This window comes from Lissotriton vulgaris, chromosome 1_1 (genome assembly GCF_964263255.1).
Source record: "Lissotriton vulgaris chromosome 1_1, aLisVul1.2, whole genome shotgun sequence".
Taxonomy (NCBI): Eukaryota; Metazoa; Chordata; class Amphibia; order Caudata; family Salamandridae; genus Lissotriton; species Lissotriton vulgaris.
This window is the reverse complement of record NC_141685.1, coordinates 2,090,043,397-2,090,060,492: the sequence shown is the minus strand read 5'-3', so window position 1 is coordinate 2,090,060,492 and position 17,096 is coordinate 2,090,043,397. Positions and strand designations below refer to the sequence as shown.

The following is a 17,096-nucleotide window of genomic DNA, read 5'->3' as shown; positions in this document are numbered from 1 at the left end:
TGTATATATATAGACTCAAAATATTTTTTAAAAATTACATTTGCAGTCTAAAAAGAAGCTTTAACATTTCTACATTAGATGTGCGTTGCTCTTTAAATAACAAAAACGAGCATAGGTTTGAGTGAAATCTATCGAAAAAAACAGTTTTAAATGTCGACCAGTAGCTCCAAAAGAAACATAGAAATGCTTTTACAAATTAAGCGAAGACCAACTAGACAGTTATTGAAACCAACAGCACTGCTGACTCACACTACCAAGTAACCTGAATTGTATCAAACGCCCAGACACGACTGACATCTCGGTATTACATCCTGTGACATCAATCATCTCCGTTAAAAAAGGCTCAAAACTCACGCAAATACATTCCCTTCATTGAAACACGCAAACAAATAAATTCCTCACAATGAAACACGCAAACAAATAAATTCCCTGCATTGAAACACGCAAACAATAAATTCCCTGCAGTGAAAAACAGCAAACAAAGAAATATCCTGCATTGAAACACAGAAATAATACATTCCCTGCATTGAAACACGCTAACAAATAAATTCTCTGCATTGAAACATGCAAACAAATAAATTCCTTGCATTGAAACATGCAAACAATAAACTCCATGCATTGAAACATGCAACCAAATAAATTCCCTGCATTGAAAAACGCAAACAATGAATTCCCTGCAGTGAAAAATGCAATCAAATAAATTCCCTGCATTGAAACACGCAAACAATAAATTCCCTCCAGTGAAACACGCAAACAAATAAATTCCCTGCAGTGAAACACGCAAACAATAAATTATCTGCAGTAAATACGCAAACAATGAATTCCCTGCTTTGAAGCATGCAAAAAATAAATTCCCTGCAGCGAAACATGCAAACCAATAAATCCCCTGCATTGAAACATGCAAGCAATAAATTCCCTGCATTGAAACACACAGACAAATAAATTGCTTGCATTGAAATATACCCTCTAAACCATGAGGATTGCAGTGTTGTGCTGAATACACATTTCAGATCATACTTTTTTTAAGCAGAGAGGAGTGGAGTATGCATGGTCACCCAGCAATGGCCGTCCCTGATCAGCAAGAACATAGTAGACTTCGAATTAGGCCCTACCACTAACCCATCCTAGATCCCTTAGGGCCAGCTAAGGTCTACCTAATATTCAAGAGCTAAAGAGAGAAAATACATAATGTATAACTGTGTAATATGGACCTTGTTGCCATCAAGGGGCTCTGGTGACAAGTGCAAACCATGAGGACGAAGGTCGTGTGATTTCTAAATGTCACCTGAAGCCCGAGATGACAATATAGGACCTTAATATACATTTTACTCGTTTTGTATTTTTTTTATATATTTCATTATTAATTGATTTTAGTACTCTTTAGAAGCAATTGAGTGTAATCCGTTTTGTAATCATTGTTTGCCTGACAAGGCAGATATGTCTGCCAATGTTTGGGTTTTTTGGGAATAAGTGTAACTTCTTGTTGACAGTGCTTTCAGTTTGCAATGTTTATTTTCACACAATGGGGAGGATTCATTTGTGGATGCTTGCATCAATTCCCGCAAACGTCAGCTTATGAGGTGTACTACTTAATGTTCTAAGAGCAGCGCTGTCGTGGTGGACGTGTTGTTTTTTAACTCCCATTGAAACAAAGGCCAAATGCTAGTTACATTTTTGCTCCTGTTGTTCAGGCAAGGTAAATATCCTGCCATTTATATCAGCACTGTGAATTACAAGAAATATTTCACAGTTGGACCTCTCCTGTGAAACATGAGCTTTAAAACCATTGGGAAACGTTCAATTGGAAGGCTTAGCCAATATATCCATCAAGATAGATAGACAGACGGACGGGACGGGCAGACAGACAGTGAGATAGATAGATAGATAGATAGATAGATAGATAGATAGATAGATAGATAGATAGATAGATAGATAGATAGATAGATAGATAGATAGATAGATAGATAGATAGATAGATAGATAGATAGATAGATAGATAGATAGATAGATAGATAGATAGATAGATACTATGTGTAAACATATCCCCAAAAAATAATGCTTTTGGAAGTGTGCTTGCCATTCACAGTTTAACTGAGATAATCATGAATCTTTATACAAAGCGCTCTCATACAAAATCCTCACTATAGCATTCAAATTCATCCATAAGATTGCACATACCTTACCTTGCACTGATAGCGCCCTCTGAAGAGATGGCATTTCTGTTTCGATCACATCTCTGTCCATGCAACTAGCCCCCTGCTAAGGTCTCTGACCCTACAGTGCCCATCGCCTTCTAAACCACTGGCAGCCTGCTGTGGTCTCTGACCCTACACTGCCCTTCGCCTTCTACACCAGTAGCCGCTTGCTTTGGTCTCTGACCCTACACTGCCCATCGCCTTCTACACCACAGGCCACCTGCTTTGGTCTCTAACCCTACACTGCCCATCGCCTTCTACACCACAGGCCGCCTGCTTTGGTCTGTGACCCTACACTGCCCTTCGCCTTCTACACCAGTAGCCGCTTGCTTTGGTCTCTGACCCTACACTGCCCTTCGCCTTCTACACCACAGGCCACCTGCTTTGGTCTCTAACCCAACACTGCCCATCGCCTTCTACACCACAGGCCGCCTGCTTTGGTCTGTGACCCTACACTGCCCTTCGCCTTCTACACCAGTAGCCGCCTGCTGTGGTCTCTGACCCTACATTGTTCATCAGCTCCTACACCACTAGCCGCCTGCTTTCATCTCTGACCCTACATTGTTAATCGCCTTCTACACCACTAGCCGCCTGCTTTGGTCTCTGACCCTACACTGACCATAGCCTTCTACACGACTGGCCGCCTGCTTTGATCTCTGACCCTACACTGCATTTCGCCTTCTACACCACTAGCAGCCTGCTGTGGTCTCTGACCCTACATTGTTCATCGCCTTCTACACCACTGGCCGCCTGCTTTGGTCTCTGACCCTACACTGCCCATCGCCTTCTATATCACTGGACGCCTGCTTTGATCTCTGACCCTACACTGCCTTTTACCTTCTACACCAATAGCAGACTGCTTTGGTCTCTGACCCTACATTGTTCATCGCCTTCTACACCACTAGCCGCCTGCTTTGGTCTCTGACCCTACATTGTTCATCGCCTCTACACCACTAGCCGCCTGCTTTGGTCTCTGACCCTACATTGTTCATCGCCTTCTACACCACTGGCTGCCTGCTTTGGTCTCTGACCCTTCACTGCCCATCGCCTCTACACCACTGGCCGCCTGCTTTGGTCTCTGACCCTACACTCCCCATCGCCTTCTACACCACTGGCTGCCTGCTTTAATCATAGATGCTGCATGGCCCAGCTCCCCCTACAGGGCTTGATGCGCACTTAGATCACTGGCAGGGCCTGCCCACCTTCCCCCTGCCGGGGGTCCGCCTTTATCACAGAGCCTTCCTTCGTTGCCCCCACTCCCGCTACAGCGGCCGCGCCCTGCTCTGATCATTGCAGACCCGCACTGCCCTTGTCTTTCTACTGAGGGTGGCTGTCCGCTTCCACCCCAACACCAAGATACACAACAATGATACAGTGCAATGCAATCTCCTCACCACACCTGAGCCCGCTCCTTCCCTCACTCGTCAAGAATAAAGATTTTTTCTCATGGCAATCTTCTAGTGACGCCTTCCCATGCTCGGCCAGGGTGCACCATCACCCGAGCACCCTGCAAACGTGGCGCTAAAGCTTTTTTGCAAACTGTGGGGCATATTTACAAGCCCCTTGCGTCACTTTTGCGTCACTTTTAACACGGGGAAAGTGGCGCAAGGGGCTTGTAAATCAGCCCCTGTGTAGCTTAAAATTACTAAAAATTATATGTATAAACGAATGAAAGCATTTGATATCCTCTCTGAACAGCACTACTGTCCAAAACAAAGCGCTTTAAAAAACTTCAAAAGAAATAAATAATACACTGAAAAGCACGGAGCGCAACACATAGAATTACAAATAAATGTATTAAAAAACACTGAAAATACTTCTTGGTAGCTGCCTGTTGCTTTTTACTTCTTACAAACACCACACATTATATTTATCCCGTTTTCTTTTATTTTTTATTCATAATTCCTATTTTTACTTTCAGCCTAAAAAAAGTTTAAGAAACATTTTGTTTCCTTGCTATGAAGTAAAAATGTACACAGACCATGCCGCAGCCCGCGCCAGAGATCATACCCACCTTGAGCTCCATGGCCGCGCGAAGGTCCGCTGTGCGCCCCGAAAAAGAAGGCTGCTCGGTCCAGGGGACTGCAAACCCTAACTCTCCATGGCACCCGGACCCTCCCGCAGACTGGACGGCTCAGACCGGGGCTGGACGCCGCCAGGGGCTTATATATGACGGGAAGGCTGGTGTTTTTAAAAAGAGTACAGATAAAGGCTGAGTGCCACATCCGTCGGGGTCTCCACGCCATTGTGCGAGGCTCCTACCGGGGAAGTCGGCCTTGTTAATTGCCAAACGGGGACAATGGAGGGAAGTGCATTAAAACAGCGGTGAGAGATCGCTCTTTGAACTGGCTTTCTGGGGAAGCCTCATCGCCACTGAGATGGGCCAAGAGAAATGACTGCAAACTCAGACAAGAAAAAGAAAAATCAGTTTCTCAGATAGTTTTGAAACAGGGTGAGAGAACACCCTGCTAATATCCCATTGTAACACACATACATTGTGCGCACTGGCAAGCCCAGCAGGTAAGTCACAGTGCAGGTTCATGGGGTCAGTGCCTGGAGACAGGCCGCCCGTGTTTTACCGAAAGCCACTACTAATGGTGGCATTTGAGTGCATTGTGTGAAAAGGGAGTATTGGCCTCCTTGAAGTCAAGAATCGAACCACTGCATTTCAGCAGTAACGGGGACAATTCTCTTGGTAGTCCTGCCTCGCTTGGAGCCTGAGCATGGGTCTGAATGTTGATGTTGTCGGTCAGGTCTCTCCAGGATATCTGGGCCTGGAACAAGGGAATGCAATACGTTTTAAGTCAGATGTCCAAGACACTTGAAGGGGGTAACTAAGGGCCCTGCAGGGGTGAGGGCAGCACCCTTCGAAATGCCTCCAATCAGCCCACGGCCATTGAACATCTGTGAATAGTAGGAGTCTCAGGGGTCCTTACCGCATTCTGCAAGCAGCGTCATGCTTTTGTGTTTCGTTACAGAGCCATGTCAAGCTTGACTACTGTTGAACACACCCAAAACCTGCACATACAGCCCGCTGTCTATAGATATATGCACATGTACATCACACACGTAAATAGTGAAATAGGTTAGAGGAAATCCGTTTCTGGTAGCTCTTAGATCATATCCGACTAATGCTGATGAGCAACGAATAACACTAAAAAGTATTTTGAGTTGTTCTCATGGATATTTTTTGTTTAATGTCAATTGCTATCCTTCTGTGGCCCTAATTCTGAGCTTTTTCCGACATACACAACCCTCATGCAACAATAGAATATGTCAACATGTAAAAACCCAGGGCTAAGCCACAGCACCACCACCACACCTCAACTATTTAAAACCATTGGGGCATATTCTCAAGGAGCTATCGCGAGTTCACTTTATCGCAGCGAAAGTTGTGCGTCGAAGAAGGCCCACCACGTGCCTGTGCAAGCTTCATGCCCGAGGCCCACGAACTTGGCAGCCCATTCGGACCATCGTGGCCTCCGCAACACAGGCCAGCTGAACTCCATCCACGTTGACGTACTCCTTTGGCAAACATAGTGGACAAGTAGGACACACATTTGGAACTGAGTCTTGATTACACCATGGAGTACATTATTTATGGCTGAGGTTATGTCACCATACTCCCTTCAATGTGGTATCACCAAGGCTGTGCATAGGACTCGCACCAAACGTGTCTGTGGGCACTTGCTGACTGCGGCCTTCGGCCTACACTGCGGTCATGCAGGCCTCACACCAATCCAATGCAGTCCGTCACAGGCAGGGCACGACAATGTCACTGGCTAAACACCTACTCAGCTCTGGCGCCACTACCTATGTCACCCACAAAAGTAATACAAATGCCATTCCAACGTTGTGTGTTAGAGATCCAGGAGGAGATTGCTGGACAGAGGTTAACCTGGGCTGACCGGTGCCTCCTTCCGACACTGCGGTCAACTAGGTCGGATTTTTGGAACTGGGTCTTGATATCTTCATGGGAGAGTACATGTCACAGTATGCAAGGAGATGAGTAAGGGGAAGACGCGCTTCAGTCCGGAGGAGAAAAGGCTCACCTGCTATGGGGCACTACCAACAACTGCACTGGTGTCACTGACTCTGTGCAGCGCATGCCTACCACACGTGGCAGTGGTCCCCTGATGGCCGCTGGCTCCGGCACACACTGAGGTGGAGTAGGTCACACATTTTGAACTGAGTCTTGCCCTCTACATGGCAGAGGCAATGTCATTGCACAGGCCTCATCGCAGACTGCATCCCCTTCCAGCTCTGGTGCCCTGAGTGTGTGCCCTGAAATTCATGGTTGATCTCTGTTTGTACTTCGGTGGCGTCTGGGCCCATGGGCTGGAGGTTGTCTTCCTCTACATGTAGCTGATACTGACAAGGTGGAAAAGTGGCATTCAACTCTCTCAACCAGCTCAGACGTCAACCTCGCCAGCGCCGAACACCTTCACTTCCAGATCCACACCGACCCCAAGACCACACTCAGAGGCACCCTCCTCTACCCGCCTCCAGGACCCCGTGCACAATTCAGTGACGACATCACTGACTTTATCACCCCACACGCCCTCCCCTCCGAGAACTACATTCTATTGGGAGACCTCAATTTTCACCTGGAAAAGAGCAACGACAGCAACGCCACCACCCTTCTGGATAACCTCGCCAACCTCGGACTCAAACAACTTGTCTCTACGCCCACCCACATCGCAGGTCACACGCTCGACCCTATCTTCACCTCCAGCAAACATGTCTCATTCAGTCACACCTCAGCTCTTCACTGGACGGACCACAGCTGCGTTCACTTTACCTACAATAAGACCACATTCCACAACCATCCTCAACCCACCCTGCGAAGAAACTGGAACAAAATCACCAGCGACCAGATCTCCTCATCGCTTCTACTAAACCCCCCCGCCCACTCCTCAAACCCCAACCAAGCAGCCATCAACCTCACCCAATGGCTATCCAACAGCGCCGACATGCTAGCACCGTTGAAAAAACGCCAAATCAAGCAAGGCAGCAAGAACGCATCCTGGTTCAACGATGATCTTAAGAAATCAAAGAAACACTGTCGCTCCCTCGAAAAGGCCTGGAAAAAAGATCCTAACACCAGCACCAGAGACGCCTTCAAAAACGCCACCCGCATACACCACCAACTAATTCGGTCTGCCAAGAAAGCCGCATTCAAAGACCGAATGTCTGACTAAATATCGAAATCAAAAATATCGAAATACAAAAATATCGGGACAAAAATATCGAAGTCAAAAATATCGGAATCCTATCCCTAACAAGGTAAGTACAAAAATATCGAAAAAATAATATCGTAGTACCAAAATATCGTAATTAAAAATATCGTTTTTTTAAATGTATTAATAATAATGTAAAAATAATTATAAAATACATATAATGTTACAACTATTAAATAAAAATATTAAAACATAATAAAAAAATTAAAACTAATACATATACATTTAAAATAAATTAAAATCGTAATAATTAAATGTAATTTTATATTTTTTTATTTCATTTAATTGATTTAATTTACATTTATTTTATTTTTACCCTGTACGACTGTACCCCAAAAAAACACAACTGACCCTGAACCCTAAAAATACCCCTTTACCCAAAAACCCAAAACTGACCCTGAACCCAAAAAATATCCCTGTACCCCAAAAACCCAAAACTGACCCTAAACCCTAAAAATACCCCTTTACCCAAAAACTGAAAACTGACCCTGAACCCTAAAAATACCCCTTTACCCAAAAACTGAAAACTGACCCTGAACCCTAAAAATACCCCTTTACCCATGAACTGAAAACTGACCCTGAACCCTAAAAATACCCCTTTACCCAAAAACTGAAAACTGACCCTGAACCCTAAAAATACCCCTTTACCCATGAACTGAAAACTGACCCTGAACCCTAAAAATACCCCTGTACCCATGAACTGAAAACTGACCCTGAACCCTAAAAATACCCCTTTACCCATGAACTGAAAACTGACCCTGAACCCTAAAAATACCCCTTTACCCAAAAACTGAAAACTGACCCTGAACCCTAAAAATACCCCTGTACCCATGAACTGAAAACTGACCCTGAACCTTAAAAATACCCCTGTACCCAAAATTAATTAATATTATTTAATTGCCAATTAATTATTAATTAACAATAACAATAAAGTAAATATATTAGTACATTTGCTGTAATTAATTTAATTTAATAATTAATATTATTTTGCACAATTAATTAATTAAGAATAACAATAAATTATATATATAAAAAATCACTATAATTAATGTAATTAAATAATTAATAATAATTAATTACAAACTAATTAATAATTATAAATATGTTAAAAATTATAATAATTAATTAACTAATTAATGGAAATTAATTACCAATTAATTAATAATTAAAATATGTACAAACATATATCAATTAATTAATTATTATTAAATTACTTCCCACCCTATTCCCCTATAAACCCATAACCCGCTACAGAACATATTTATCAATTAATAAATTAATTAAAAATAATAAAAAATTAATTCTCAATTAATTAATTAATAATTCCTACTAATTAATAATTAATTTAACATAATTAAATTACTTCCCACCCTATTCCCCTATAAACCCACAACCCGCTACAGTAGTAAAAGACAATATTTAATAAAATAACATTAAAAATAAATAATAAAACATAATAAATCCAATATAATATACACTAAATTTATTTAACAATTGATATTAGTAACATCAAAGTTATTAATTTCGATATTATTAACATCGATATTTACAACTTCGATATTACTGATATCATACCAATATCGATATTTAGACTATCGATATTACTTACCTTCGATATTTTTGTATTTCGATATTTAAACTTCGATATTTTTGCATATCGATATTTAAAAATCGATATTTTGTCTGTGTACCCAAAGACCGTCTAGATAACAACGCCCACAACAGCAAGGAATTATTCAACATCGTCAAAGAATTCACCAACCCCATTGCCAACTCCAACGACATCACCCCCTCCCAAGCCCTCTGCGACTCCCTAGCTTCCTTCTTCCACAACAAAATCGCAGCCATCCACAACAGCTTCGACAATCGACCCGAAGACCAACCCACCCAATCTTCTGCAGGACCTTCATCCCCCTTGAACATCCTTAACGACTGGAACCCAATCTCCACTGAGGACACCATCCGCCTGATGAACTCCATCCACTCAGGATCCCCAACTGACCCATGCCCTCACCACATCTTCAACAAAGCAGACTCCATCATAGCACCACACCTCCGAGATGTCATCAACTACTCCCTCAACTCCGCCACCTTCCCGGAAAGCTGGAAACACGCAGAACTCAGCGCCCTTCTGAAAAACCCCACAGCTGACCCCTCCGAACTCAAAAACTACCGCCCCATCTCGCTCCTCCCATTCCCGGCCAAAGTCATTGAGAAAGCTGTCAACAACCAGCTCGCCGCCTTCCTCGAAACTAACAAATCCCTCGACTCCTCACAATCCGGCTTCCGAGCCAAACACAGCACTGAAACCGCCCTCATCGCAGCAACAGACGACATTCGAACTCTACTGGACAATGGAGACACAGTCACCCTCATCCTCCTCGACCTCTCCGCTGCCTTCGACACAGTCTGTCACAACACCCTTCTACAGCGCCTCAGAGACGTAGGAATCCAAGGAAAAGCACTGGAATGGATCACCTCGTTCCTCACCGGAAGAACACAGAGAGTCCGCCTCCCACCATTCAAGTCAAAGGCCTCTGAAGTCATCTGCGGCGTGCCACAAGGATCGTCACTCAGCCCCACCCTCTTCAACGTATACATGAGCCCCCTTGCGGCCATCGCTCGCCAACACAATCTCAACATCATCTCCTACGCGGATGACACTCAACTGATCTTATCACTCACCAAAGACCCTAACACCGCCAAAACCAACTTACACGAAGGAATGAAAGAAGTAGCCGAGTGGATGAAGCACAGCCGTCTGAAACTGAACTCAGACAAAACAGAAGTCCTCATCTTAGGCACCTCCCCCTCCGCCTGGGATGACTCTTGGTGGCCAGAAGCCCTTGGAAAAGCCCCCATCCCGACGGACCATGCACGGAACCTGGGCGTCATCCTGGACTCCTCACTCTCGATGACCAGACAAGTCAACGCCGTTTCATCATCTTGCTTCAACATTCTTCGCATGCTCAAAAAAACATTTCGTTGGATCCCCACCGAAACTAGAAAAACGGTCACCCACGCACTAGTCACGAGCCGCCTGGACTACGGAAACACACTATATGCCGGTACCACCGCAAAACTCCAGATAAAACTCCAACGCATCCAAAACGCTTCAACCAGGCTCATACTAGACATCCCGCGTAAAGAACACATCTCTGATCACCTGAAAAACCTCCACTGGCTCCCCGTAAATAAGAGGATTACTTTCCGCCTCCTAACCCACGCACACAAAGCACTTTACGAACTTGGACCCGATTGCCTCAACACACGACTGTCCTTCTACACCCCCTCCCGTCAGCTGCGATCCTCCGACCAAGCCCTTGCCACTGTACCTCGCATTAACAAAACCACCATGGGAGGTAGATCCTTCTCCTACCTGGCAGCTAAAACCTGGAACTCACTTCCCACTCACCTTCGCCTCACTCAAAACCACCTAGCATTCAGAAAGCAACTTAAAACTTGGATATTCGACAAGTAACTCCCCACCCTCCCTCTAGCGCCTTGAGACCCTATGGGTATGTAGCGCGCTATATAAATCTCTTGACTTGACTTGACTTGACTTCAACCCTCTGCGACATTCCCCTTGGACATTGACGTGTAAAGGCTCATCTCGCGTGGTCCTAGCTCAGTAAACCGCAAGTCACCGCCCTGTGGGGGTGGTGTGCCTGTGCCGGCCGCTGTGCATCCGGGGCCACAGATTCTGTGCTGTTCTAGTCAGGGACCCATGATGTCCGTACCTTTTACTGCTGATTGTCTGCTCACTGTTGTGGTTTTTGCCAGTACCACCCAACCCCTGAGTGGTGGCTTACACTACCCAACACCCATCCAGCACAGGCGACACTGGAGATGTGACCCTGGCAATAAAAGGGGCCAGGCGTACATGTCCGTAGCCAGTCCGACAAACTCACTCAGGGTGTCCTTGGGGTCATTATGTATGCCATTCCACATTACATTGTGGTGTGGACAGCGTGCGCAACCATGTCACCGCAGGCAGTGGTGTAGACCTGGGACATGTAAACGCATTGTATCTTCATGTGAATGTAAGCGGGTGGACAGGCAAACAACTGTACTGGGTAGGGGTGTGGCTCCTTCACACATGGATCTGGGTGTGGTTCAGTGTGGGCCTTACCAAGGATCTGGCTGATGCGTGTGTCTATGTTGTAGTGTCTGCGCCACCCGTCCTGCAATCCACAATGTTGGTATGTGGCATGCCCCCGGTGTGGGTGCTCAGCAGAAGGGGTACAGGGGGGAAGTCATGCTCGTTCGGGGTCAGGGATCGTACATGCCAACTGTTGTGTGTGTTGTTATTAGTGCAGCATGAGCCAAAGATGTACCCTCAACTGCAGTTCAGTCAGGCAGGTGCTCTACATCTGTGTCAGACATGTCCTTGCAATGGGCCTACACACACATGGCCAGCCACATTCTGCACAGCATCATCACTGTGTCACACTCAGGATTGTAGATATGCGCAGACAGGGATGTCAATGGTCAAGCACTGTCAAGCACTGCCTTGAACTATTTGTGTTATTAGACCTGCACAAACCAGACCTCCTATTTCTCACAGAGACTTGGTTCGCCAACCACTCCCTCCCCTCTTTGCTAGCCACCCTTCCCGTCGCATACTATGCTCTGCGCACTGACCGTCCCTCCGGTAAATCAGGAGGCGGCGTCGCACTGATTGCTCGCAGAGAGTTCGCTTTTCAGTCCTTAACCTTTTCCTCCATTGGCTCAGCCGACTTTTTAGTCGTTCGCTCAACGTCTTTCAGAGTCCCGCTTACCTGCCTGCTCATGTACCGTCCCCCCCAGCCCTCTCAACTCTTTCTCCCCGGGTTCCAAGATCTAGTGGCCACCCTTGCGGTCAATAACTCCTCCATATTGGTTTTAGGAGATTTTAACCTCTGGCCCTCCGACCCCGCAGAATGTTCTACTTCCAAAGAATTCTCAGAAACTCTTCGTTCCCTCAACTTCGACTCCCACGTTCACTCCCCCACTCATAATCAGGGTCTCATCCTTGATCAGATTTGGTCTCTTAACTGCCCGATAGCCTCCTTGTCTATTTCCCCTTGCACCTGGTCTGATCATTTCCTGATATTCTTCTCCCTGCACCTTAACCCAGTCACCAAGCCTTTCCTTCCCAGAAATACCTGGGCGCGCTCTTGGAGCAAGGTGGATGTGGCCGCTTTGTCGGCCACACTCTCCGGATCTAGCCCGGACCTAGACGGCCTGTCATCTTCCGCCCAAGCCGACTCTATAAATTCCTGGCTTCTGTCTGGTTGCGACTCTGTCGCTCCCCTCAGGCGGGTGTCTTCCAGACGTCTGAATGACGCTAATCGCTGGTTTAATGAAGAACTCAAGGCCCTAAAACTCTCAGTACGTCATGCTGAGCGGGCCTGGAGGCGTGATTACTGCCCAAACCTTAAAACCCAGTACTCCGCTCTCCTATCCCAGTATAAAAGAGCAATTCTGGCTACTAAGATCGCCTTTTTCTCCTCAAAAATTCTAGCTGCTGAAAATCAGCCCAGAGAAATCTTCTCTATAGTACACGATCTGGCCTACTCCGACAGAGCCACCCTCAAACCTTCTCCTTCCCAGGCTCTTTGTGACTCCCTTAACACCTACTTCTTAGATAAAGTCTCTAATATCAAAGCAAACATCCCTCCTCCCCCCCTACTTTTGTCGACCCCCAGTGTCCATTAGGCGAGGCCCGCCTCGAATCCTTCCCCCCTTTGACAGAGGAGGCCTTTCTTACCCTCCTCTCGATGGTCAAATCAGGCTCACCTCTGGATCCCTGTCCCCCTCACATCCTCAGACATATCTACTCCACTTGCATGCAGCCCCCTCTCAAACTTCTCAACAGCTCACTGTCTCAGGGCATTGTTATTCAACCCCTAAAAACAGCCACTATCCTGCCCATCCTAAAGAAACCTGGAGCCGACCCCTCCGCTCTTGCCAACTACCGCCCTATTCCCTTATTGCCCTTCCTAGGGAAGGTACTAGATCGCCATGTCACCCGTACGCTCTGCAACTTTGTGGAGGAGAGCGGAGTATTAGCCCCCCGGCAGGCTGGGTTCCGCCCGCACACTCCACGGAGTCTGTGGTGCTATCGGTCCTTGACAACCTCAGAGAGGGTATGGACACCAACCATCCCCAGGCCCTGGTCCTCCTCGACCTCTCTGCCGCCTTTGACACAGTCCATCATTCCATCTTACTTTCTCGTGTCAGGCTGGCGGGGGTCGGAGGTTCGTCTTGGTCTGGCTGTCCTCCTTCCTGAGGGACCGCATCCAGGCAGTACGCCTGGGCGACTTCTCGGCGGACTTCCGGAAAGTTCCATGCGGGGTTCCCCAGGGCTCCTCCCTTTCTCCCCTTTTATTTAATTTGTACATCGCCCCTCTCATTTTCGCCCTCTACCAAATGGAAGTCACAGTTCTCAACTATGCGGATGACCTGCAGCTAATTTTCACCCTGTCCCCATCCCCTGAGTCCATGGTGAATTTTCAGTCCACCATGATCTTCATCCGGGACTGGATGAATTACAACCACCTAAAGTTAAATCCAGACAAGACCGAGTTGATTCTGACAGGTGGTTGCTCCAGTCCCTGGACCTCTCTCTTCTGGCCCCCCTCACTAGGCCCCCCTCCCTCCCCTTCTTTCTCCGTGAAAACGTTAAGGATCAAGCTGAATAACCAACTCACCCTGCACTCCCAGGTCAGTTCGGTGGTGTCCTCCTCCTTCCTCTCACTTCGCACCATCCGCAAAGTTTCCCGTTTTTTTTCGTTCTCTGCCCTAAAACTCATTGTCCTAGCGATGCTGGTCTCCCGCTTGGACTATGGAAATGCTCTATATTGCGGCATGCCCGCCTATAGCACACAACGTTGGTCCAAAACCAGGCGGCCCGCCTGGTTTACAACTTGGCTAAATTCCATCACGCTGCGCCTCTCCTAAAGTCTCTGCACTGGCTCCCTATTCGAGAACGAGCTCAGTTCAAGATGGGATGTATCACCTTTCAAGCCCAGGCTGGTACGGCTCCCACCTTCATTTCTGTGGAAATCAAGGCATACGCCCCCGCCAGGGAACTACGTTCATCTTCCCAACACCTGTTGGTAGTCCCACGCTTCAGGCGTAAAAAGTGGGGGGGGGGGGGGCACGAAATTCTCCACACTTGCCCCCGCCTTTTGGAATTCTCTCCCCGCCCACCTCAGATCTTCCACTCAATACTCCCACTTCCGAAAGGCCCTAAAAACCTTTCTTTTTTCACAAGCCTTCCCTTCATAACTCTCCCTTCCTCATCCTCCCTGACTTCCCTTTTCCTTTAGGGCTCAGTACCTCATAGCGCCATGAAACCGCTTGGTGTACGTGCGCTCTACAAATGTTTTAAACTCAAACTCAATGGTGTGCCGTAGGGGTGCATGTGATGTAATTGCGCTGCGCACAGTAGTGAATGTGCTCGGGGGGAGGTGCATCAGTGAGGCTACATAGTACACAGTGATGCAGCTCATGTGCAACACGCAGTACATGTCATACAGGAATCACTAAGTCACACATATCACACACCAATGAACCAGTGAGCCTGCCAACACATCATGCAGTAGGTAGTCGTGACTCATGTCTCTTTGCACTGTCGCAGGTGACCAAGGATACGCACTCTGCGCTTGGGTGATGACACCCCTCCGAGCTCCGAACACACAGGCGCAGAGGCGGTACAATTTGGTCCTCAAATGCACTGGGGGCATAGTAGAGTGCACATTTGGCATGTTGAAGTCACGGTTCAGGTGCCTGGAGGTTAAAGGTGGAAAGCTCCTGTACAGCCCAGACTTTGTGTGCAAGATGATCATTACATGTTGTGTATTGCACAACATATGGGTACTCAGCAAGGCCCCATTGATACGAGTGCCAGATCCACCGGATGATGATGATGAAGATCAGGCAGGTGGAACACACCCCACTGCAGCCACGGCAGGATTAGCCCGTAGGGACTACATAATTGACAATTTCTTCTCTGGTCGACATCACATTGTGTGGGTCCTTAGCCTTAATGGCACAGTACGTTGACTGACCACAGGCACTGCATGTGCTAATTAAAGCATTCCGATACATATTCCCTGCATGCATGCCACTCATCTGTACAGGTATTTCACTCAGACAAGTGTGGGTGCGACATGTTGTGCTGTCAATTGAGGGATTTGTTGATGGATGGTGGGTGTGTCACATCTGTGCGGTGAGGCTGTTTCTGGTGTCACTTATTCGAACTGTCAGTTCTGTGTGTCACAGTTGTTACGTTATCCCACTCTTCGCTGTTTCACATGTGTCCCAATTCATTCCATTTTGGCTGTCATTTGTGGCCTACAAGTGACAACAGGGATTCTTTTGTGCTCTGATATATGCCGCCAAGATGCAGGGATGCACCCTGTGTCTCAAGTTCCATGACATGGGCAATATGTATATAGGGGGGAGTCACTGCCCCTACATTGGTCCATGCTTTCATTCTTGTTTGATCATGGACATGGCACGTCGATGTGCAGGGGGTGTTGTTTTTCCCTCTGCAATGTGAGGGGGAGATGCGGTTTCACGGTGTGTACCATGTTTGTTTCCACATTGGCGCAGGTTACATACTGAATGCATGTTTATGTACATTGTGGTTGGTTGTGGGGAATTGCCTATCTCATTTGGACAATGGTAATTTGTTCTGCGTCACAGATGTGGGGTTGTGCTCGCATGTTGTTATCTCAACGTTTACTTACTCTGCTTTTTTGGTGCATTTACCCACCAGACACGTGGGATTTGCATGCCGATAGCTGGTTTTCGGTGCTTTTTCTGCCTCGATTGGCCTCATCGCAAGATTTTTTGTGTTCGCTTCTTGCATTTTTGTGGTGTGGCATTGATTTTAACGTGGACATTTGACGCGTTATCTGCAGCCTATCGCATGGTACCGCCGTGTTGAGAATGCTTTGTTAACACGGCGTAATTTTCCTGCAATAGACCGTGGAAGTTGGGCTAAGTTACTTTTACAATGGTTATCACACGTTCTTGAGAATATGCCCCATTGTTGGAAATTTGCCTTTCCTGCAGGACCACCTCAGAATTTGGCCACCTTTTACCGAACCAGTTTTAGTTGGCCATTAGGAGTCTTCACACTTTGCCCCTGCTAACTAGTGGTAAAGTGATTCTGCTGTCCATTTCAAGGATGGTAAAATTAGCATACACCTCACTGGCACATTTAATTTACTATAAGTCCCTAGGATGAAGTACTACATGCACCGATGGCCTGCAAATTAAATGCTACATGTGGGCACCAGCACTCATTGTGCCACCCATTAAAATTGCACTGTAGGCATATTACCAGGCTGGCCATTCCAGCCTTGCTGTGCAGTTTTAAACTGCCATTTCAGCCTATCCTAAGAAAACCTTTTCCCAGGCCTAATCCTCCCTTTTTAATACTTATAAGTCACCCCTAAGGTAGGCCTTAAAAGCCCATAGACATGTATATTTAATTTTTTACAAATCTTGGAGAAAATAGTTTTCTCTATGTGGAAAAGCTGGATCCCCCACAGGTAAACAAGGGTTACACTATTAATAAGTGCTACTTTCAGTTTGGGAATAGCTTGAAAAATAGTTTAAGGACTCAGTTTATTAGTAATTTAAAATCCAATGTAATGGACAA

At 46.4% G+C, this 17,096-nt stretch overlaps 1 protein-coding gene across 1 annotated transcript in view; it reads right to left on the bottom strand.

Moving 5' to 3' along the window:
* Positions 1-4,341, bottom strand: part of VWF (von Willebrand factor) — a 1,126,314-nt gene extending 1,121,973 nt beyond the window's left edge. The window contains exon 1 of the mRNA XM_086921215.1: positions 4,210-4,341. Within this exon, the coding sequence (XP_086777341.1) occupies positions 4,210-4,221 (12 nt within the window). The 5' untranslated portion in view covers positions 4,222-4,341. The remainder of the gene's footprint in view (positions 1-4,209) is intronic.
* Between the last annotated feature and the right edge of the window lie 12,755 nt (positions 4,342-17,096).